This window comes from Peromyscus eremicus, chromosome X, assembly GCF_949786415.1.
Source record: "Peromyscus eremicus chromosome X, PerEre_H2_v1, whole genome shotgun sequence".
NCBI classification, from domain to species: domain Eukaryota; kingdom Metazoa; phylum Chordata; class Mammalia; order Rodentia; family Cricetidae; genus Peromyscus; species Peromyscus eremicus.
In genome coordinates this window covers 129,178,486-129,202,737 of record NC_081439.1, presented here as the reverse complement: position 1 = coordinate 129,202,737, position 24,252 = coordinate 129,178,486, and the positions used below count along the sequence as shown (strand labels likewise).

Below are 24,252 nucleotides of genomic sequence, written 5' to 3'. Positions count from 1 at the left end.
TTTTTCATAATTAAGTCTTAATAGTTTGTGTGCTTCTAGAACTTGGTACAATTTGTTGGAATACGTTGTCCATTGTATTTATTTAGTATTAGTTGCAATATCTCCTCTCCCATTTATAATTTTTAATGATTATAGCAGAAATATTTTTCAATTTTGTTTACTTTTTTAAAAAAGCCAACTCAAGCTTTCCTTCCCTTCATTTCCCCATTTCTTTGTTTCCTTTTGTTCTAGGGAACAAATCTAGGACCTCAATGTAAATAAATGTATGCTTACCTCTGAGCTGTACCTCCAGCCCACTGAATCTTAACTCCATTAAAACTTCCTGTTGTTTTTCTTTTCTGTAATTCTTTGTCCTTCCTGCTTTCTCCACATCCTTCTGTGCCACTTCTTCCTCCTCTTCCCCCTTTTGAGACTGAGTCTTACTATCTTGATAAGTAGTCCTGGGTGGTCTCCAGTGCAAGGTCCTCCCACCTCAGCTTTCTGAGTGTTGGGCATGCACCACTTTGACTGGTCTTTCCAGCTTTTTAACCATTTTTTTCTCTTATGGGTCATGATTCTGTTGTCAAATATGTGAACTCTTTACCAAGCATTCAATTCTGAAATACTTCCCTCTAAAATTTTTATGATTTTGTATTTAAGCAAATATAATCCATCCATTTGCAGTTGATTTTATATAAAATGAAACCCATTGCTTTTTATTTTGGAAGTCTAATTATTCCAGCACCTTTTACTGAAAAGATTCTTTCCTCCATTGAGTTGCTTTGCATATGTATATCACTTGAGCATATCAGAAGTCTTTCGAGCTCTTCATTCTACTCTGTTGCCCTGTGTATCTATCCATCTGCCACATCTTGACAACTGCAACTATAAAATGAGCCTTAATATTAGGTAGAGTGATTCATCCCACTATTCTTTTCAAGGTTTTAAAAAGCTAATCTAAGGTTTCTGCCTTTCCATAAAATTTTTAGATCAAATTTGACTATTTCTAGAAAAAATATTCAGTGGGACTTTTGTAGGCTTGCACTGAACATATACATGATATATATTTATATATATAAAATCAGTGTGGGAGCTGACATTTCCACTCTGTTGAGTTCTCCAGTCCATGAACTTAGTATGTATCTCTGTTTTTTTTTAGATCCTTTCCATTTATTTGTTTGTTTGTTTATATTTTTATAACTTTCTATCTCTAGATTTACTTTATCTGAATATAATAGTTTTTCACACTGTTTTAAAGGTATATATTTTAATAATTTGTTTTCTTTTACTTTATGAATGGTGGGTTTTGGATTCCATATGTTCATTACTATTACATGTTGATGCTATTGATTTCATTTCCGAAACCCTGCTGAATTTGCTCACTAGTTCCCCATGTTTATATTCTTTTCAGTTTTCTGTGAAGATTATCAAGTCATCTGCAAATATGGACAGATTGATTCCTTCTTTTACAATCTGCATATTTTCTCTTCTTTTAGTTATAGAACTTGCAGCACTGTATGACAGTGAGGTTGCGTTGTACCTGATCTTTCAGGAAGACAATTCAGTCTTTAACTGTTTTCTAGAGAACAGTCCTGAAACTGAGGGAGTTCTCCTTTAATCTCAAATTGGTGAAGAATACCCTTTTCATAAAATGTTCTAGATGTTTATGATTTTTCTTCTTTAGCTGGTGCATTGATTTATTTTCAGGTCTTATCTAGCTGAAGTCTCGTATTTTCCATGGTCTGAACAACTCTCCCCTTGTTCCTCCTCCTTGGAAATTGAAAGCCCAAGCTGTCTGTCTTGCCAGTCATTCATTGTGACATCTCAAGTATATATATATATATATATATATATATATATATATATATACTTTGTTTTGATTTCCCCCCTCTCTCCTCTGTTTTTATTTTTTTGTTTTCTTCTGTGTACCTCGTGAATGTCTTTTGCCTAAGGAGGACAGAAGAAGGTGTCAGATTCCATGGGACTGGAGTTACAGACAACTATGAGTAGGCATGTGGGTGCTGGGAATTGAACCTGGATCCAAGAAGCCAATGCTCTTAACCATTGAGCCATCTCTGGAGCTCATATCCATTATTTCTTTTGATGCTTATACTTTCATATCCAGGAAATATCTCCAAATATAATGTCACAAATATTTTCCAAAATGTTTTTAAAAAGTTCTTATCTTTAGATCTTTGATCTATTTTTAGTTGATTTTTATAGATGGTCAACTTTGCTCCTTTGCTTCTATGCTCATGCTATTTTTCTCTTGTGTGCTTGCTGTAGCACTGTCATTACCTTTCCCTTAGAATGTCTTCAGTTATAGGAATAATTATGGCAAATTCTAAAGTTTAATAGAAGAAACTATTGAAAAATTCATGAGTGCCATATAACTGATGTAAAAGGAACCCATACTTCTAAAAGAATCTGTGTAAGTCAAAGACCATTTACAAAAAGAATGTGTGTGTGTGTGTGTGTGTGTGTGTGTGTGTATTTGTCTGTTTTAACCACTTTCAGTTTATAATTCTCTATACATCGTAGAAAATGCCAGTCCATTAATCTCCAGGCATTTTCTGTAGTTCAGTTGCCGGATTAATAGTGGAGGAAACCATGGTTTGAAGGTCTTGGGGATCATGCTTAAGCACTAGAACTCCTTAGTCCATGTGGCCAGGAGATCTGGGCTCATGTTATAGCTCTACTCATCAAGTTTTGAGATGTGGAGCTACATTCTTTTCTCAGTCCCCATCCTATAAAGAAGAGTGATCAGAATCTCCCTCACTTAAACCTTTTCTATCTCTTTGGCATCTTTTTCCAAATGATTATGAGGTCGTATAGATTTCAAGCACTAAGACAAGAGTACTCTATTTTGGTGTGACTTTTAAAACTATAGTGTAGGTATACATTTTTTTTATTAAACCTATGACTCTTGTTGTCTTCCCTCCTATTTTCAGAGAGATGGGACCATGTCACCACTACCACAACTAGAAGGCCAGGAACAACTAGAGCACCATCAAATCCTGTGGGTAAGACGAGCTCTCTGAGGAGAGAAGTAAGGAAGGATTTCCACATCATCTACTTGTTTGAGTGTCCTCGTTAGAGTTTCTATGGTGTGATGAAACACCATGACCAAAGGCAAGTTGGGGATGAAAGGGTTTATTTGGCTTACACTTCCACTTTACTGTTCATCACTGAAGGAAATCAGGACAGGAACTCAAGCAGGGCAGGAACCTGGAGGCAGGAGCTGATTGATGCAGAGGACATGGAGGAGTGCTGCTTCCCGGCTTTCTCCCCATGGCTTGCTCAGCCTGATCTCTTATAGAAAACAGGACCACCAGCCCAGGGATGGGACCACCCACAATGAGCTGGACCCTCCTCTGCACCAACCACTAATTAAGAAAATGCCCTACATGCTTGCCTACACCTTGATCTTATGGAGACATTTTCTCAAATGGGGTTTCTCTTTCCAGATGACTCTAGCTTGTGTCCAGTTGACATAAAAACTACCCAGGACAGTGAGTGATTGTTACTTTTGTTTTGTGGTCCCTAGAACCAGATGATTTAAACTTGGCTGATGCTTTGGATGATCAAAATGTTATAGATGGCCGCAAAAAACCAAATGTAGGAGAAGGAGGAGGTAAGTCCTAGTTGCTTGAAATTACGGACCAGTGCTACAGTTCTTGGGTCTGTCTTGTTACCTGTAATAGCATTGAGAGCCATTTAGAGTACTATAGATCTAGGCCACTTCAAGCTGCAGGAGAACTGTACAATAGTCATGCTGAAACTTTTTGATCTTGGGATTCCCGAAATTATTGGAAATCTCAATACCTTTTGTCTATGTGGGTCATATCCCTCAATGTTTATCATCTGTATATTTAAGACTTAAAAAAACAGTATTATCAGTCTAAAATGATTAATACTAAAGCCATACATATTAACACAAATAGCACAGTTTATGAGAAATTACTATGTGTGACAAGATAAAAACAATTTAGTGAGAAGAGTGGCATTATTTCACATATCTTGGAATTTTCTAGAATGCTCATCTTGCTAGGAGATACCCGGATTCTCATATTGAGATATGCTGCTTGAAAGCTGTCTTCTGACCTTTCATGTGTACTGTGGCACATGCATGCCTATACACACACACACACACACACACACACACACACACACACACACTAAATACAATTAAATTTAGGATATTAAAACAAATATGTAAATGAACAATAAATAAATAAAAGTGTTTTAGTAACTTTTCCTCACTCAGTTACCCTTTGTTACTTTTCTAGTTGCCCTAAATACCTGACAAGCAAAGCAGAGGAGGAAGGATTCATTCATTCATTTGGCTGGCTTATGGTTTCAGAAGTGATTGGGTCCCAACAAAACTCAATTGGTCACATTGTATCCACACTCAGCAAGCACAGAGAGAGACAGGAAGTAGGCTAGTGAAGCTCAAAGGTTAGTTCTTAGTGACATATTTCCAAAAGCTGGGGGTCAAGTGTTCCAACACGTGAGCCTATAGGATTATTTCATATTTGAACTATAGCACCCATTCAATGGACTTTTGCCCATTTGTTGTTTTGTAACATTGCAGGTTAATTGTTTGGGAAACCATGTTGTCTTGAGATTTCTCAAACTTCAGTGTAATGCCACACTTTATTATGAAAAACCAAAAGCCACATCTGGTACTAATACCACCAATGTCATTGGAAAGTCTTCATGTAGTGGGATGCTATTAGACTCACAGTAGCTGATAGAGGCTTCACTTGAAATCTTTTTGACAAGTACCATTAGTGACTATCCTGAACTGATGGATTCATTTCATTTAGTTTTAAGAAATACTTCCCAAATAATCAAGTTGGTACAGCATTCATTCTGCCCAGCAAGAATGGTCTCTTATGACACAAAGCAGATAAAATCAATTAGAACTGAAACAATCATACAAGTGACTTTTGTAAGTCACTTCTAGTACTTTGGAATACAGCAGAAAGGGTTTAAGCACACTTTGCATTTCAGCACATAGGACATTCAGGAAGATGTGTACTTAATAGTTGAACTATAATTGATGATTCTGCTTCTCATGTGAGTTATTTATAGTTGTGTCACAAATCATAAGAAAGTTAGGGAGACTTTTGAAAATAGAAATGTGGAGGCCCACAAAGGTTTCCTAGTGAAATCTGGGCTTGCTTCACCCAGCAGAGCTGCATTAGAGGATTGCTTGACCAGGTGCATGGTTACCAGGTGACTGGAAGGGTCTACAGGTGACTAGAAGGGTCTACACTTGGCTGTGCTGGGGGGGGGTCTTTTGCTCCACCCATTGGCATTCCTATAAATAGCCCTTTAGAAGAGACAGAAGGAGCTGTTGGATAATGATCCAGGCCCTCCCAAGACTGTCCTGTGTTTCTGTTTCTTTTCCTTCTATCTTATCTAATATGTGTTATCCCTCTCTCCTCAAGAGTACGCTGGAGTAAAATTTGGGAGCTGGTCTCCCAGCTGGCCTCCCACAAAGAAATGAGTTAAGATTTCCTTTGTTCAGTTAAGAAGCTGAGTTTACTGTTCAGAGTCTCAGATAGCTGCAATCCAGGTCCTAGGATGGGGTCTTATCTGAGCTGAGGTTCTCTTCAGAACAAGGTCATGTGGTTGTTGATAGAGTATATTTCCCTTCAGCTATAGAGATAGTGGCTCCTTTAAGACCAGCAGGAGAAAGAGGACAGGGAGCTCCCATGTCTGAGCTCAGGGAAGCCTAAAACAAGCTTTGAAAGAGATAACTTTGTTAAGTCAGGCTCTTAATTTACTTTGACAAAAATCTCTTCATCTTTGGCATATAATGCAACTTAATCACTAGGATTATATTCATTTTCTCTATGGCCACACAAAAACTCAAGTTGACTGGAGGTTATACAGAACATATATACTGGCAGTGGGATTCTCTTTCTTCTCTCTCATCTTCCTTCCCTTCCTCCTCCTTCTTTCCCCATCTCTCCTTAGTTTTGGCACCAGACATGGTTCTCAGGGCCTTATAGGTACTGTATCACTGAGCCACATTCCCAGTACCATGAAGAACATCCAAGTGTCATTGGCAAGATTTATTTTTTGCTGCTGAAATAGTTTTGTCACTGAAATGTATTTTTTTCTAGGTTTGTCAGACAAGGATCTTGAGGACATACTGGGAGGTGGGGGATACAAACCTGATAAGAATAAAGGTAGGAAGATTTCTTTGTCCAACCACACACAATTCTCATTCAGATGTTTACCATTCAAATCTCCAGGTAAAGCCTGCCATTCTTACTCAGCCTCTGAAAAATAAGCCTTAGATATTTCTACTTGTTTGGGAGGTGCCTTGTCACTCTTGGGGGTGGGGGCCCATTTGTAAGCCATCCTGGAGAAGCTGCCCTTTTGCCCTGTTGTTCTTTTTTTTTTTTTTTTTTTTTTTTTTTTTTTTTGATTTTTCGAGACAGGGTTTCTCTGTGTAGCTTTGCGCCTTTCCTGGAACTCACTTGGTAGCCCAGACTGGCCTCGAACTCACAGAGATCCGCCTGGCTCTGCCTCCCGAGTGCTGGGATTAAAGGCGTGCGCCACCACCGCCCGGCGCCCTGTTGTTCTTTAAGCCAAGGGACCTGCCTGGGCTAGTGTCCCCACTATTAACAGGCACCTATTTATGAGGCAGCACCAAGAGGCTGTGGTAGGACAGTCACAGGAGGTATCATGGTATTACCAAGACAGCCCACCCTACTTGGAGATCCAGTTTTCCATGCAGTGGGAGGGTTCAAACATAACAAATATTTTAAAGAAGCACCTAGCAAATCAGATCTTTTAATAATATCTTTGTATTAAAAATAGTTTAGGACTGGTAGAAGATTTAAAATGGTTCAGAAAGGCTCCTGTATACTCTTTACCCAGCTTCTCCCAAGGATCCTTGACTGCAAATCCACAGTCAAAGATTACGTAGAGTAGGAAGCTGACATCTGTACAATAAAGTCACCCACTGACCTGGGGATTTTGTCAAATCTCATCTTACATGCACTGGTGTGTATGTACACGTGTGTGCGTGTGCGTGCGTGTGTGTGTGTGTGTGTGTGTGTGTGTGTGAAATTTTATCATAGTTGTCGATTTCAATAACCATCACCACAACTGGGGAGACATTATAATACATTCACTTCTCATGCTGCCCTGAATAGTCATGTCCTTCCCAAAGTCACATGTTTGTAGTTCCCCCAGCTATTAATGATTTAAACCTTTCATCATATCATATGTCAAATTGGATCTTAAATATGGGGTCTGAGAAATAAGCAGGCTTGTGGGTGTGTTTATGTTGGAATCCATAGGTGTAAAACGCTACAACTGTGGCCTCTACAATCATTTGTGATAAGATGTTAGAATGATAAGGCATGATGTTTGACACCCTTTCCTTATTATTCCCTGTTGCAATGGAAAATTGTAGCAGGGTCTGAAAGCTGCAAGTTGTGAGTGTGTCTGGGTATCATACTTCAAGACCCCCTCCCTAAGCCCTGACTGAAGCATTTGCTTCTTTCTTGCAAGCACTGTGCCTTTCATATAGGAACAGTGTTCTCTTTTGCTTAAAGTGTACCATAGTCACATTTGTCCCCAGAAACACCTTTCCAGGTGGTGTCATCTCTAGGAAAAAGCTCTAAAAGCCTCTAAATGAAACTTCCAGTTGTCAGGAGAACATGGAGCATTTAAAGGGCAAACCAGCAAATGAGCCAATTACTCCTGGGTGACAATTGGTGTTTCCAGATGGGAAGATGAGAGCAGTGGTCGCATATGTAAGCATGTACAAGATTGAAAGTCTGAGTGACATGCCAGGGGCTTTTCTTCATTAAAAGTACTTGTTTTGGCAAGGGAGAAGTGTTAGGGAATTCTTTAATTAGGCTCATTGAAGCTTGCCTTGTAAAGAATAATCAATTGTTGGCTTCAATTTCTCCCTCTGTCATCATAGGTGTCAGGAAAGAAGATCAAAGGGTGAAACTGGAACATGAGTGAGATTCACAGACACCATCCCTTACACCAAAACAAGCTCATGATTGGGCGGGGGTGGGGGTGAAGGGAAAGCGTCACATTTACATAAATTATAAACTCAATTAGTGCACTTCCCAGGCTTTAGTCTTCAAGACATAGCTTCAGTTATTATTCTAGAGTGGATTTCTGAAGTAATATATTATCTGTTGTGTATTGTTTTCTCAAGACAACATTTTGGCAGACTGTGTCTGGCTCAAAATGAGTTTGTTACTGGGTCCTCTTGCATCTATTGAGGCGAGTTGTTTGTAAACCTTCTACTCTTACACCTCCCTTGCCCTTCCTGGACTCAGATTGTTGCCCTTGTTTGCCAGCAGCCTCCTTCTTTTCCTAACACGGATGGAAGAAGTTCCAGAGTGGTTTCTTTGGACTTATTTCCACAATCTTTCTAGCTTTAACATGAGAGAATACATGCCAGTGTTTCTATTGTTCTGTAGTGTAGAGACATGACAGACACCTCAAGTCCTTACAACACACCAGGGAGTGTGGCATGAACATACAGGTTTATTGTGAGCTATCCTTAATATGTAACATTGGGTGTTTTAAAGTCCCATATCAGATCAGGACAAGACAACACCAGATTATCTACAGAATATTCTCAGTTCTGTGGTGGGGAATAGACAAGATGTGGCTGGGAGAATTTCTGCAACAGTGAGAATACCTTGGTGGTTAGCCCAGGCACTCAGTATGTTTCGACATGGTTTGCCCATTTGATTTTATTTGGTAACTGTAAGTCATTTGCAGTAATGTCTTTTCCTTTTTTGTTTATTCCTTTTTTTTTTCTTGGCAGGGTCTTATTTGTAGCCCCAGCTTGCCTGGATGTCATGAGCTTCCTGCCTTAGCCTTCTAGATGCTAGATTCAAGGGAGGCACCACCATGCACAGCTTTATTTATTGGTTTAAAAAATTATACTTTTAAAAAATATCTAAAAGCCCTAGCTGTGTTTTGTTGGAAGCCTGGGACACTCACAATGTCCTTAAACACTTGAATACCTCCCCAACAGTTGTAGGCATAATCACTCTACTGTTCCATGACTCTTTGTGTCCTTGACAACCGGTTGCGTCAGGCACTCACTGTAAGCCACGGACTGAGCTGCCGTCAGAGAAGGGCAAGCACATGCCTTGTGTCCCTGTCTCTCCCAGTAAGTGGCTCTGTAGAACTCAAGGCTGACGTCTATATGTGCATTGTTGTCTTTGTATTTGAGATACTAGGAGTCTGACACCTCTGTTGACAACAGAGCTTATTCACAACATCTTAATCCATTCTCTTTCATTATAATAGAATGTCCAAGGCAGAGTAATTAATAAAGGAAAAGAAGTTTATTTACCTCACAGTTCTGGAAGCTAGAAGGCTAAGATTGGTGGCTACATCTAGTGAATGCCTTGTGTTGCACCCTAACATGGCAGAAAAGCAAAAGGTCAAATGAACGCAGACCCATGAGACAAAACACAAGGGCAGGCTCTCTTTGTAACAACCCAATGTTGTGGCAACTAACCTAGTCCCAGGACAAAAGCATTAGACTGCCACAGTGGCAATCAACTTTCACCACAAGTTTCCATGGAGCAAGATTTATTCAAACCACTGCACATAACTTCCTTACTGAGGTAATGCCTCTTATTCTACCGGGTCCATCCAAGTGATGGTGGTTGCTATAGCTATGTGGTCCCTATCTCTATGGGACCTTTTATAGGAGTGCATACTACCATTGCAGTAACAGTCTCTGTAGCAGTGACAGTCACTATAGTTACAGATAGGTTCCCTAGAGCTAGGTATTCTGTATAACTATCTGTGTGAGCAGATGTGTATCCTGAAAGCAAATTACAGTATAATATACACCACAGGAGGAAATTTGGGCCTGTGTTTGAACTCAGGGCAGTCCTCTTGCCCCAGCCTCCCAGGAAGCTTGACTGTGTGCTGGGATTACAGGTATGTGTTCCTATATCTAGCATATGCTATCCTTTTAAAACCAGTATCTATTCAGTAATACTCAAGATATTTTTCTCTATTATGTAGATTATTTTGAAATACCATCAGTGACTACTTAACACTATATTATACCACAATTTATTTATCCTTTAGCCTATTTTGTGTAGTGGTTCCTCTATCTTTTCAATTATATACAGTTCTTTGAACACTGTTGGGCCAAATATGAAAGGCCACAGTTGTTTCTGTCAGACCAATTCCTAGCACTAAAATTGCTGAGTCATAAGATGCATACATTTTAAAAACATGTGACTCTAACTGACATTACCAAATGATTTCCCATTAAGGTGGCACCAACCTCCATTTGCCTCGCTAGGAAGTAAGCAGGTATCCATTTTCTCCAATACTAACCTCAGTCCAGCAAGCATTATGGCTTTGTAATCTTTGTGAGTTCAATCAGAACAAAACATTTGTCCTAAACATATTTTCATTTCCTTGAATCTGTGTGTTATTAGAAACTCAATATATTTTGTGATCTGTTCATGTCCTTGACCCATTTCTTTCTTCATTGTTTTGTAACAATTTATTTTATATTATGGAGCCTTTTTCCACATATTGCCAAACATTTTATTTAGTTACTTGACAGTTCATGGACCACTGTACCAAAGGCCATAATGAATGAAGTATGTTTCTATGAACATCTGTATACAAATACATAGAAGTTTTTACACGGGCACAATTTTCAACTGTCTCAAGGATGTCTGGGCATTGGCATATGCTCAGCATCTGCTAGGGCCTCTGTGCTGGGTCCAGATGTGATGGGAAGGATCACTTGTAAGACAGAGCAAGCATGCTGGCTTGTGTATCTCTTCCTCTTTTGATAAAACCCAGAGGTCAACCTGAAAGCTCCACCCCCATGACCTCATTTAATCATAATTATCTCCCAAAGGCCTCACTTTCAAATACCATTAACATATGACCCTAAAGATCAAGCTTCTGGCAACTTGAATTCTAGGGAACACATTCAAACCATAGAAGTGATATTGCTAGTGCATGCCGTAACTTTGTTTCATGTTTCCATAAGCTACTAAGCTGTTTCCACAGAAGCTGGGCAATTTCTCATCCTTACTAACAATGTATGAGGGTTCTAGTTTCTCCATATCCTTGTTAGACTCTCCCCTTCTTTTCATTTCCTCCCCCTCCTAAAGTGTTGGGATGTTAAGGCACGCCGAGCTTCATTTGCATTTTTCTTCTGATTAAGTTAGTCCCTTCTCAGGTACACATTTGTCAGTATTTGGGGAGTTATCATTCTACTTGTTTGTTTGTTTTGAGACAGGGCCTCTGCCTCCTAATTCTCCTATTTCAGTCTACTAAGTGTGGAGATTACAGGTAGATGACAGTACATCTAAATTTCACTTCATAGGTATGCTAGGTCTCTCTCTCCCTTTTCTCCCCATCTCACTATTTTATTTTGTTTTTGAGACTGTCTCATTATATAGCCCAAGCTGGCCTTGAACACATAGTCATTCTGTTTTAGCCTCCCTTGTGCAGGAATTTAAGTGTGTGCTACCACATACAGTTTATTGCACTTATTTGTAATGTTTTTTTGAGGCACAAGAGTGTCTCTGTCTCTCTTATTTGCTCTCACTCACTTGCTCAATCTTGCTTATGCTTTTATTACTGAAGTTCTTACTTTTGATAGAATCTTTTCTATTTTGCATTTCTGATTTTATGATCATGTTTAAAAGCTAACCCTTTGTCATCTGTCCTAATATTATCTTTTGCACAGGGAATTTTGTAGAGCAGCTTGGTTCAGCCTATGCTTGGAGAGAATGAGTGGAGCTCAGAAGCCAAAGAGGGATGAAGGCCATGACTTTGTCCTGAGTATTCCAGTGATAGACCAAGGTGGTTCACTTTGGTTCAGGTTCATGTGACTGAATGGACAGAAAGATTTAAACTGAGTAATATGCACACACAGACACACAGACACACAGACACACACGTGTGTCTGTGTGTCTGTGTGTCTGTGTGTGTATATTGTGCACATAAGTGGAAGCTAGGTGTCAATGTTGAGTGTCATTGTCAATCACTTTCTACCCTAATTTTTGAGACAGGGTCTCTCACTGAGCCTGAAGTTCACAGATTTGTCTAGGATGGCTTTCCATACTCCGTTTTGAGATGAAAGGAAGAAAACATTGAATTACTAAGTCCAAACTTCAGGAAGCTGGTGACTTGAACACATCCACAAAGTGTGCCTATGTGAATGCTTAGCTTTTACCCTTGACAATGACCACTTCTCGGACAGCAGAGGAGATTGGACTGTAAACACTTACTGCTGAAATGTCAGTGCTTGTTAATCTGCACTCTATCCTGCTCTTCTTTCTCCAGTGCAGTGTTGTCAAAAATGCTGGAGCTCAGCAGGGTGTGGTGTGGTGATGCATGCCTCCAAGTCTATCACTCTAGAGCAGTGGTTCTCAACATTTGGGGTCACATATCATATATCCTGTATACCAGATATTTATACTACGATTCATAACAGTAGCAAAATTACAGTTATGAAGTAGCAATGAAATAATTTTATGGTTGGGGTCTCCACAACATGAGGAACTGTATTAAAGGGTTGCAGCATTAGGAAGGTTGAGAATCACTGCTCTAGAGGCCGAAGCAGAAAGATCTGGAGTTTCAGTTTGGCCTGGAGTGCATACCCTGCCTCAAAAACAAAACAAAATGAAAATGCTGCTGTTGGTTTTAAATTTTATTTAATTATTTATTTATTTTTCTGTGTTTGGGTGTTTTTTTCTGCCTGTTTGTCTATGTACCACTTGCATGCCTGGTACCTAAGGCAGCCAGAAGAGAGTGCTGGATCCCCTGGAACCAGAGTTACCAATGGTTGTGAGCCACCTTGTGGGTGCTGAAAATTGAACTCAAGTCCTCTGCAAGAGCAGCCAGTTCTCTTAAGCCCGTCTTTTAGTAAATAGGCAATCAGAGGCCTTTATGAAATGCTTTTAACTGAAAGATTCAGCTCCACATAGTAACACAACAAACTTCATTTTCTCTGCCAAGACTGTTAAAAAATAGACTATTTTTAGAATTGTTTTAGGCTCATAGCAAACCGAATGGAAAGTACAGAGTTCTGACATCCCACCTGCTCATCCCCATTACCTTCTTTCACTACAGTGGAATATTTTAATACTTGTAAACCTAGACTCTTTGATTAGTGAAAGAAATGTCAGTGCTTGTTGCTTCCAACATCCTAGAGTAGTTTCTCCTAAAATAGTACCCCTACCAATTTCCAACAAGTCCTGAGAACATCATCTTCTGTCAGTGAGTATTAGGCCCCAGGATGAACTCATGGCCAGTTGACATTCTGGATCTTTCTTGTTGCTTGTCATTGAGTTTTTCTCCAGGAATTGGGGGAGGGGGTTTTCTCTGAGGAAGTGTGTGTGTGTGTGTGTGTGTGTGTGTGTGTGTGTGTGTGTGTGTGTGTTAGCCTTACAGTTTTTTCATGTGGTGACAATGTATCACCATAATCAGATAAATCATTCTGTCACAAGGCTCTTTTTCCTATGACCCTTATAAGCAGGGCTAATGTTCTTCCCTCATTCTCCCTAACTTCTATTAGCGTTAGCATTAATCTATTCTGCATCTCTGTGATACTTAAGAACATTTTGAATGTGAAAATATTAGATGTGGTTTTATGTGTTTGCATTTGTTTGTGTTTCAACTATTTTGGTATAGGTGTGCAGGAGATACTACTTGGTATTGTAGTTTGCAGTCAGGTCTAACTTCTTTTGGATCATCCTTCATCTGCCTGCAAGCCTTGGCTCCCTCCCTTGTAAGACAGGGATGCTAAGAGAACTTCTCCTAGTGTATAATGAAGAATTAAACTTGAAGCCAGAGCCTAGAGAGTATTATATGTAACAAGAGCTTAGTATATGGAAGCGATCATTTCAGGAGGCCTTCTGGAGGCCCAAGCCTACTTGTCTTGGGTTCATAGGGGTCATGGCAGACACTAAGTATATTTGTCTTTTCTCCAGGTGGTGGTGGTTATGGCAGTAATGATGACCCTGGATCTGGTGGGTATCTATGGCCTAAGGTTTCTGTTGGAACCACAAGGAAGAATAACACTGGTCCACTCTGGTCTTAGAGTTGCTTTTCTTTGCCCCTCCCTGAATGTTTCTGTTAGTCAGCTTTCCATCACCATGAAAAATACTGAAAATATATAATTTAAAAGACAATAAAACATGATGGTCATGGTTTTAGAGGTTCTAGTGCATGGTCACTTGACCCTGTTGCCTTTGGGCCTGTGGGGAAGTGAACTATCATAGCAGACACCCATGACTGAGAAGGCTGCTCACCTAATCTCATGGGTTCTTAGAAACAGATAGCTGGCTATTATAATGCAGCCCTGAAATTCATTCCACTGCAACTCAATCCCCTGTTGAGGGTGGAGCCTCATGATCTAATTACATCTCAAAGGTTCTATTGCTCCTCATTGCTGCATAAAGGACATTCTTCAGCACATGAGCTTTTAGATGGATAGTTCACATCTAAATCACCACAGTTACCAATAGAATCATGAGGCAAACAGCAGAGAAGAGCAACCATTCAGTGGAAGTAACATGAAGTTCTAGGCCCTGGGATAGGTGGCCCAATGGGAAACCACTAACTTCAGACACAGATAACTGGCTGGGTCTCTGTAAGAGAGAGGACTGCAATCTGCCTCTCATGTTTCTCAAGATGAAAGTCTTTATGGAACACTGGAAGCACTTGGTAAATCCAAGGGGCCACTGTGTCATTGCCATGCCTTGGGTATCTGTGGCATAGCTCTTCTACATGGACTTGGAGATTATGGACATCTGAGCCAGCATAACTTGAGGCTATCAGAGCAGCAGAATCCTGAATGAACTGTTGTCACTTGGAGTTTGGGGTCTTGTCTACTCAGTTCTATTTGTTCTTCCACATCCAGGCATGTCGACAGAAACTGGCACCATTGCAGGTGTTGCCAGTGCCCTGGCCATGGCCCTGATTGGAGCTGTATCCAGCTATATCTCCTACCAGCAGAAGAAGTTTTGCTTCAGCATTCAGCGTAAGTATACACCCAAGCAGGGAAAGGGGCCCAGGCAAGTTCTCATCCTTTCCCCTACCTGCTCAATAGCAGTAGGCTTCCTAGGGGGTACACTTTGTACATCTTTAGAAGCAAATTCAGGCTGAACTAAAGTGTATCCTGGTCTGGAAGAACATATAGGGCCAGACTATGTGATCTTGACTTTCCAGGCATTTCAACTAGAAGAGGCCATACTTCTGTTGGAACGAAGCTCAGTGAACACTGTGATGTTTTACTTCCATAGATTGGGAGGAACCCCAAGAGATCCTTATGACCTCAGATCTCATCCAAGTGGATGTTGGGCCTTCAGAGGTCCGGTGTCACAGCCCCTTCTACTGCCAATTAGAATACCATGGTATACTAGAGTATCTTTGGCACAGCAGTGTACATCTTCAGGCCTCTCATGATTCTGGTGTTGCTCCTTTCTGATCTTAATTTCTTGATATGTCACCTGGATGCCTCTGTTCCTCCTTAAGTCAGATCATTTAAAAATGTATGAACTCCTAAGTTATTTTAAGGTGTAGTAATGAAAGACAAATCAGAGTGATTTTTTTTCATTCCTATGTGCTGGAATTTTAGAGGGCAGATTGCTTTTGTTGCAGGCTGTAGCCATGAGTGCAGTCAGTACCTATGGGGAAATCAAATAGTTACAGAGGGTCTCCAGTCTTAGAAGGCTATTTTCACCCCATGGCATGGAGCCTCTGACGATGCTGTTGAGGGAGAAAAAAAGGACCAGATTTGTTGGTTTCAGTACCACAGCATCAATATGTCAAGTAGAATGTCTCTATTTCAGGGCTGGAAAGTTATGCTTCAAGGGAGGGTACATGACTCAGCCATACTTTTCCCCTTTCCCCACCTTCCTCAGATTCTTCGATTTTTCTGGGAAGCTTTGGGCCATCTCTTTCAGTCTCTACATGTCCTTGTTATGGGCCTTTGCCTTTGGTGGCACCTGGACCTGAGATTCCTAGGAAACTAACCTGGTTCCTGGGACGCTTTGAGTTTGGGCATTACAACTGTTTCATCATCTGACCATAGTATTGCCTTTTTCTTTTGCTCTTGTAGAACATTTTTCATCAAGGATACCACATGCACATGCATCCACAAGTTTGGTGGTAGGGTGGTTAGGAACAAGGAAATATTGGGGATGAAGACTAGATTTTTCCTACCTCTGCCTACCCCCTCAACTGTAAAGCAAAGGGACTTTCTAATTGACTAAAAGGATGGGGGTCCCACCCACTGATGGCTTAGATGAGGCCAACGATTACCCTGGATCTGGTAGAATATTTGGAGGGAGACCTTTTGAACACATTCACAAAGGGCCCAGGTTGTACATGGTATGTGGAGACAGCTCTTTGTGTCACCTTCCTGGACTGTGCCTGGAACAAGGAAATGGGAAGATGGTTATCATCCCCATCTCTTCCAGCCTTATTCTTGGTGCCTTAGAAAACAGAGGGAGTATTAGGAAGTTTCTGTTCCAGAGGCATGGCAGCTCTCCTCCCATCCTCTCCCCTAGCAGACAGATGGCAATGAGATGGGGAGTCCACCCACGTGGCTGCTCTTGGGGCTGCCATCTCTATATACTCTCCTCAAGGAAGAGATCATGGTCCTGGTCTCACAGTATTTGGGGAGAATAACTCAGCTTCTTGCTGGCCAGAGGGGGAAGCAGGAGTTTGGATAAGCATTCTACAGATGGCCTTGTGAAGAGATAAAAAGATAACACTTTGAACTTGAGCTAAATTAACTAAGAAAAACACGCTACTCTGCATGACTGATCAAAGTCATTAGTGTCATTTAGGAAATTTTTTTTTATTAATTTCTAGCCAGTCTCCTGTTCAGTGATGCTCTTAGACAGTGATGGGCAGACCTTGGGAATAGCTAGAGGCCTGGTTCTGTCTTCATAACTGCCAAAAGTCTAATTTTGTTGGAATCACTACATCAGGTCCATTTGTGTCAAAAGTCTAATTTTATTGGAAGCACTACATCAGGTCCATTTGTGACAAAAGTCTAATTTTGCTGTAAGTACTACATCCAGTCCATTTGTGACATGGTTTTCTCATAATTTCTCCTGCTCTGTGGTTAGGGAGTCTAGTCAAGGCTTCAGCCTTAGCAATGAAAATGTAAGCCCTTCAGCCCCAATGCCTCTCTCCATGCCCCAATTTGGGAGCCATCAGGGTATACCAGAAAGGTTCACTAGTGAGCACTCTTACCCAGCTCAGCTGTCTAAGCTTCTTGTGGTTTCTAGGACAGAGAACCGTTGTGATTTCAAACAACTGAAACTTGTTTTCTGAGCCAAATGTGATGGCACATGTCTGTAACCCCAGAATTAGTAAGGTTAAGGCAGGAGGATTATTGTGATTCCATGGCAATTTGTGCTACAGAATGAGTTACAGGCCAGCTTGGGCTATAGTGTAAGGCCTTGTCTCCAAAACAGATACTCATAGGACCACACTCCCCGCAGAGACCTTGGAGAAAGTGCTGTTCTATACCTTTCAGCTTTTCAGGCAATACAGGTGTTCCTTGGCTTTAATGCTGTCTCCAACTTAAATCTTGAATGCAGTCATTTTGAGATCCTCAATTGTGTCAGCAAAGATCCCTCTCCCAGGTAAGGTAACATTTACAGGTTTAATGAATGAGGTCACAGATAATGATGAGAGAAGCCTAGCATAGCTTCATGTGATGGAGGGGTTTCAGCCAAGGTCATAGTGGAACAGGAAGGGACAGAGACTGGGAGAGTCTGGGTAAAACCCTCATCTAGCCTACTTGCTTTGTTAAGGACATGGTGGTTAGGAGGGCTGACAAGCTGAACAAGCAGGCTAGGCAAGCTGACTTGCTTGTGTGGGGCTTAGAGCTTAGACTTCATTGTCTCCCCAACTCCTGTATCTGTCCTCCCAAGCTAGAAGTCTGGAGTCCTACAGTGCTTCCCTCTTACTGTTGCCCATCCATGCCAAGGCCTTTTTCAACCTCTCTGACTCTGTCTCCCTTACACTTCACCTTCTTCAGTGCAACCTGTTTAAAAATACCTGGACTTCCCCAGGTTCCCTGATGACTACAAGGTCACAGCCCAGACCCTGAGCTGAACTTGGCATTCAAAGTCCTGGCCATTTGGCTTCTCCCTGTCCCCAGGAAGTCTTCCCTCCTTTTTTTCCTTCCCTATAGCCATTTTCTCTGTCTATATACTCTGCCTTCTCCAGGGTACAGCTTTTGCTGTTTCCTCTCTGCATTGCTCCTCTCTACTCTTATGGTTCAGGCCTGGGGTGTCCTCTTCCAAGGAGCTTTCTCTCTGGCCAGTCTGTGGCTGCATCATCTATGCTTCACTGTGCTGCCACAGTGCCCCCTGCTGACCTTGTTCAAGTCTGGATTAGCCTGCATTTTCCATGTCTGTAGCTAGAACTCAAGCTTGCACTTGTCTTGACTGGCCATTGTGGAACTTTGTGGGACAGTGTGACTGCCACTTGCACTGTGATGGTACACGATCAGGAAGGATTCCAAGGATGCTTGTGTGTGTGTGGCTAACTTTTTAGTGTTTGATTCTAATCTCTATGGTCCAGCTGGGCTGCCGATTAGAGTCAACCATGGCCTCCAGTGATTTGAGATCTGGAAGGGCAGATAGAAAGCTCCAGGGAGTTGGCAGGTGGCTGCTAGGAGGACCTGCCCTTACCTCTTTGGCCTCCGACCTCTGTTGTTACCAAAGGGGTTCCCATTTTGGGAACACTCAGTTTCCCTGCCCACCCTCAGTGCCAAGTATCAGTGAATCTTATGTAAATACCCAATGGGTTTGTTGCCTGGAGCTGAGATCTTACTCCAGGGTTCTAAGCTTTGTGTCTTGCCTTCAGATGCAGCAGAAGGGCAAGGTAACAATATGCTTTGACTTACTCATGTTTCTTGTGCTTTGGCCCTGGAAACCTCATTATTCCCTTCTCCCTGCTCTCTACCTCACCTCTCTCCCTGGCATTCACCAACTTGCCTGTGACCATACCATTTGTAGCTTTTCCTGATATGTTGTGAGGATGCCTCCTGCCACATCATCTATTTCCAGGCCCAAGATAGCAGGAGTCAGGGATGTCCATGGGGTAGAGAGGAGGCACTCAGATACCCATGGGTGAACATATCCCAGAAGCCACTACAGGAAAAAGGCTATCTCCTTTTTGCCAACTGGGAATATGGGCAGTGGTCTGGGAGCCTGGGGCATGTCTTCCAGCTCCCACCCATTGGCACTGGGCCCATCACCTGCCTGACTTTGCATGGTAGTTATCCACCCCTGCTGAAGAATACTGCCTACATTTTTTCCCCCCACAGGCCCATCTGGCTTTTGCTTTGAACCCAACAGCTATTAAGTCAGGAAAATGACTTGTGTCCAGTGAGTTGGCCAGTTAGAATCAGAACCTATTTTCCCTCAGGCCCTCAGTTATTGAGAGAGAAGACACAGAAGATAAGAAGACTTATACAAACAGGGGTGGAGGGCTGCTCCAAGTCCCTGAGTGAAGAGGATGATTTGTTGAGTTGCTTCATTGCCCTTGAGGATAATGTGGGGGTGGGGGAAGCCAGATCACAAACTACAGTAGAGCAGCTGTTTGTAGACCCTGGCCCTCCAAGCATGGGTGGAGACATCAGTCATTCCTGTGGTCAGGAGAAGCTAGTTGGCTTCCTTGTGCATGCAGGTGCTGCTGGGAAGGTCATATGCTGGCATTTCCAGAGTGAGCCCTGCACATCCATATCTGCCCTTCCGTACCCTGCATTCATCAGTCATCCCCTTAGCTCTTGGCTCCTTCTCCCTCTCCACCTCCCTGGACTCTGGGCCTCATGTGGTCCTATGGATGGTCCAGAGCACTGTCATTTGATACCCTCTTTGCTGTTGTCTTGACATGTTGGCAGTGGTCCTTTATGGAAGGGGGGTAGGTTTGTTGGGCCTTTGATGCATGATGCTGTTTGCAAGGATGGGATGAGAAGTTCTTGGCAATTTGCTCCTTGGTGGCCAGTCTTTGTCAAGAAGATGATGTGTTGGTGATCCAGGGACAGGGGGGCTGGCAGAGTTTACTGTCAAAGAGGACTCAGTCAGGAGTTTTCAATCATGAGGGATCCTTTGTTTCCTTGTGCCTCCTTTACTTTGCTCTGGCTCTTTGCAGAGGGCCTCAATGCAGACTACGTGAAGGGGGAGAACCTGGAAGCCGTTGTGTGTGAAGAACCCCAAGGTGAGGACTTCTCCATCACTGTCCTCTGCTGAAGGCTTTCCAAATTCAGTGGCTCCAGCACTGAATAGAACTGGGTTAGGAAGGCCCAGAAGAATTGGCTTCTGGAATGTCTGCTAATCAAAAAACTTCAGGGGCCCAGGTTTGCCTGTATACTGTGACTGGTCAGCTGGCCTCCCTGTTTCTTGAGAATGGGGACACTGGTGCCATGGTGATAACTTCTAGGTTCTTTTACTGCTCATCTCCAACTATTGAATCATCTGAATGTGATCCTGGGACACCTTACCTCTTTGCCAGCAGACACACATATATCCTGGGCATGCTCATCCAGAGCTGTGGAAGGTTTCACATCTAGACCTCTAGTCTATTTTTTTAAAATTTTTGTATGTTTGTGACAAGGTCTCAGGTAGCCAAAACTGGCCTCAAACCCACTATGTAGTTGGGAGTAGCCTTGAATTCTTGAGCTTTGACTTCTACCTCCTGAGTGCTGGGATTACAGGTGTGGGTTCACATCTGTCTCTAGACCTTTCAATTAGAAAATGACTAAAGACAAAGAGACACGTAGTTAAAAGCTATCTATTTCTATTACCCTCTCTGGGGTCATTGAGCACTTTTGGGGTTCAGTGGCTACCATAAACTAGAGGCCACATATGGTTAGGCCAAATGAGAGGGAGATGGACATTCTTGTGGTCCAAGAATGCTGATGGGAAGGCATGGCTTCATGAGGCAGTGTGATAAGCCTTCTCTCCTTCAGCTGAGCCTGTGGTGGCACAGACAAGGAGTAGAGAAGAGACCAGAGCTACAGGACAGCAGCTATGGAACCTGGGTGCTGAGGAAGGACCTGGCTATACCTGGTCTATAAGGGAGAATGAGATTCCCCAGGCCACTGCTTATAGAAGTTATCTGGTAGTGCAGCACCAAAGGTATGGAAATGGTCCTGGATGCAAATGCAGAGTTGTGGATTATATAGGAGCATTCTGCCACAATTTTAATACTTTAATCAACACTGAGTGAGCACCCAAGGACAGAGTGCTATGATGAATGCTTTAGATCCAGTAATCCAGAAGTTTTGACAGAAGCATGCCCATTTCCTAGATGAGGAAATAGAGGCAGAACTCTTTTGTGCAGTATGACAGGCTTCTGCCTTTATTCTCCCTTGGCCCACCCTGAACTTGGCATCCAAGGCCTGTAACAGTCCCTACAGGGGGCACTGAGCAGGCCTGGGATGTGCTGAATTGTCCATGAAATATGGAACTAAACTTCTAACAGAACTTGGGTAGAGCCGAGGTTGAAACTCTCCTAACACATGTCTTCTCTCCCTAGTGACATACTCAAAACAAGAAACACAGTCTGCAGAGCCTCCACCACCCGAGCCACACCGGATCTGAGGCCCTGTTCAGTGGCAGGTGCACAGGAAGGGTACCACTGCTTGTGACCCAGCTCCAGATTTCATTTGCTGACCCTTCCCTCAAGTTTCTTCCCATGCCACTGGCTTCTTATTGTGCTGAGTTTTCTGGACAAGCCTTAGGTATTTGTGAGTGTAGTTTCTGTGCCCTGTCCTGCAGAATATGGTGACTACTCTGCCACAGGTCCTCTGAAGAGACTTGGTGCTGAGACTTGAGACCTGCCTTGAGAAGATTACCAGCATTGGAAGTTGCTGGGCCATAGAGACAGTCTGCTCCAGCCTTAGCATGGAAAAAAGGAGGTAGAACCAAGGTGATGGTAAACAAGAGGATGGTGGAGACAGCGCTGAAGGAAAACATTTCTGCTTAAGCAATCCCTAGGTACTATGAGACTCTTTACCTATATGCTGGAGGGGTTGCTGTGGCACTGACCACTAAGGGCTGTGAGTAGGATGCTCAGCTAGCATCTGGCACATATGAAGCCCCTGCAAGAAGCAAATCAGCTAGCGTCAAGCTTCATCACACACACACACACACACACACACACACACACACACACACACACACCACGTAACACCTAGGCATTTTTAAAAATTTTATTGTTTTTTTCCAACTTCAGGTTTTATATTGCTCAGATTCCAGAGAGCTTGTCCAGGTGGGGGCTCTTCAGTTATTTTAGTGCAAATATGCATCTCACAGTAGTCTCACCCTGAGTTTAAGAATCTGGAGAACAATGTAGGAGCTGTGACTTGCAGGCTTGATTCCCATCAGATTCCATAAGGGTCTCTGGCTGGTCTGGTAACTTCTGCATTGGAAACAAATTTTCTACCATTTGGGGGGTAGGTGCTCACCTCTGCCCTGTACATGATCTTATTTGAGTAGCAAAAGCTACAGATCCTGAGAATGAACATGGAAACCAGAAGCATGATTGGGGAAGGGGGAGGGGTGGGGGAAAAGAAGCTGGCTCAGCTGAGTGGAATGTCCCTGCTGCCTCTGTAGTTATGTAACTGTCCTCCCTGTCTGCTATGATGTAGAGGGCTCTGGCCATGTTCACAGTGGTAAATGTAGGAAACTAGCCCAAGGACTAGGGCTTCACCTGGCTGGCCCAGAGCTGCCTGCTACCATCTAGTTTGGGCAAGAGCTGGCTACTTCCTGGATTGTTCCATTGGCTTTTGGCCCTTGGCTCCAGTGAGCTCTGTACTGAACCCTGCAGTTGAAAGCTAAGCTACTGTAATGTGAACTAATAATTTACCAGGTCAAAATGCACTTCAGAAAGCAGAGTGTATCATTGGGAAGGCAAGATCCTACTTAACAAAACTCACAGCTCCTCTGGACAACATGATGGCCCCATATATTCCACAGGCTGTAAATTGGCTCCTTCACATCCGCTGAGCTGGGATGAGGCAACGCCTACCTTAAGAAACCACTGAAATCTTGTGCTGTCTAATGCATGCCTTGAGTGTGTTTGTTGTTTAAAGACTATTCATGGTGGAGGGCTGGTGGTATCATGTCTCCAGGCAGCCTGAACACCCATTCCCTGAGTGTTCCTATGGACTATGAGATACCCCTTTTGATTGGCCTTTGGTCCCAGACACACTAGGTCTGTGGATCTGATAGGAAGACTGGAACACTGGGGAAATGGTACCAAGATGGAAAAAAAAAAAACATGGCCTCAGGAATCCCCCTTTATTCTTCAGGAAGTTAATTAGCAAGGGAGGCATTGCTTGCAAGATGTGTCAGTTTCCAGAACCTCCTAACTTGCTGGTCAGATTGCTATCAACTTCATCAGGACTGGGCCTCACCAAGGACATCAATGGTGGTGCCACCCTCTGGCCAGTGCTGAGCTAGAGGTGGCTTAAGGAAGATTTTTAGTATCTCTGGCCTGTTGACATGTAGCTAAGGTAATCTCACGGGGTTGTCTACCTTTATGCTGAGGCCTGTCTGATGGCAAAGCCCTTGAACTCCACAGCCATGATGTAAAATAAATGCCCTCTTGTGAAACTATTTTCTCAATAGCACTGGTTCCAGTAAAAAAGAGCGCTACTTTGCTCTCCCTTAGCTACCTCGGTGCCTTCTGCATAAAGCCCTTCTGCATAAAACCCATCACTCAGCCCGCAGGCGCTAGCTAAGTGGCTGGACAGGCCTGGGCGGGCCATCGGCCTCCTGTTCATACAATCTCATCCCAGGGGCCGGGCTCCTCCTCCCCACTGGCATTTTATACTTGCTGGGGCATTGTGGCCTGTAGAAGTTTTGGGACTGGTTTTGTAACTATGTCCCCCCCGAAGGCTGAGTTGGCCAACTTGAGCTAGTCCCAGGTGATAGAAGAGAGAAAGCAAATGAAGAAGACCCAATTGCCAAGATCAGATCTGTATCAGTGTGACTTGACAGGAAGAACTTTAAAAAAAGCTCAACATTCTCAAGTGGCTTGATGTAGGGGGCTGCCCACCCTGGTGTGGGACAGGCCCACTATCTCAGCCACTTGGGTTGTGGTTAGTACCAGTTCTCTGAGGAAGATGTGCTGGAGACTGCCAGAATCCCTGTACATTGTTTTATGTGCTTGTGTCCAAGTGTGAATTGTAAATGGTCTAGTGTTTGCATTAAACAAAATGGAATCCAACAG

The 24,252-nt window shown here is 42.7% G+C and overlaps 1 protein-coding gene across 4 annotated transcripts in view; it reads left to right on the top strand.

Moving 5' to 3' along the window:
* Cd99l2 (CD99 molecule like 2) overlaps positions 1-24,249 on the top strand; it is an 85,304-nt gene extending 61,055 nt beyond the window's left edge. For 2 of the 4 annotated variants that reach the window (XM_059250064.1, XM_059250063.1), the window contains 7 exons: positions 2,931-3,002; positions 3,527-3,613; positions 6,117-6,182; positions 13,974-14,012; positions 14,906-15,025; positions 20,167-20,232; positions 21,553-24,249. In XM_059250064.1, the coding sequence (XP_059106047.1) occupies positions 2,931-3,002; positions 3,527-3,613; positions 6,117-6,182; positions 13,974-14,012; positions 14,906-15,025; positions 20,167-20,232; positions 21,553-21,617 (515 nt within the window). In that variant the 3' untranslated portion in view covers positions 21,618-24,249. Of the gene's footprint in view, positions 1-2,930; positions 3,003-3,526; positions 3,614-6,116; positions 6,183-9,854; positions 11,887-13,973; positions 14,013-14,905; positions 15,026-20,166; positions 20,233-21,552 lie in introns of those variants that run through there. The other 2 variants (XM_059250065.1, XM_059250066.1) reach the window with 2 other exon arrangements.
* Positions 24,250-24,252: the final 3 nt, after the last annotated feature.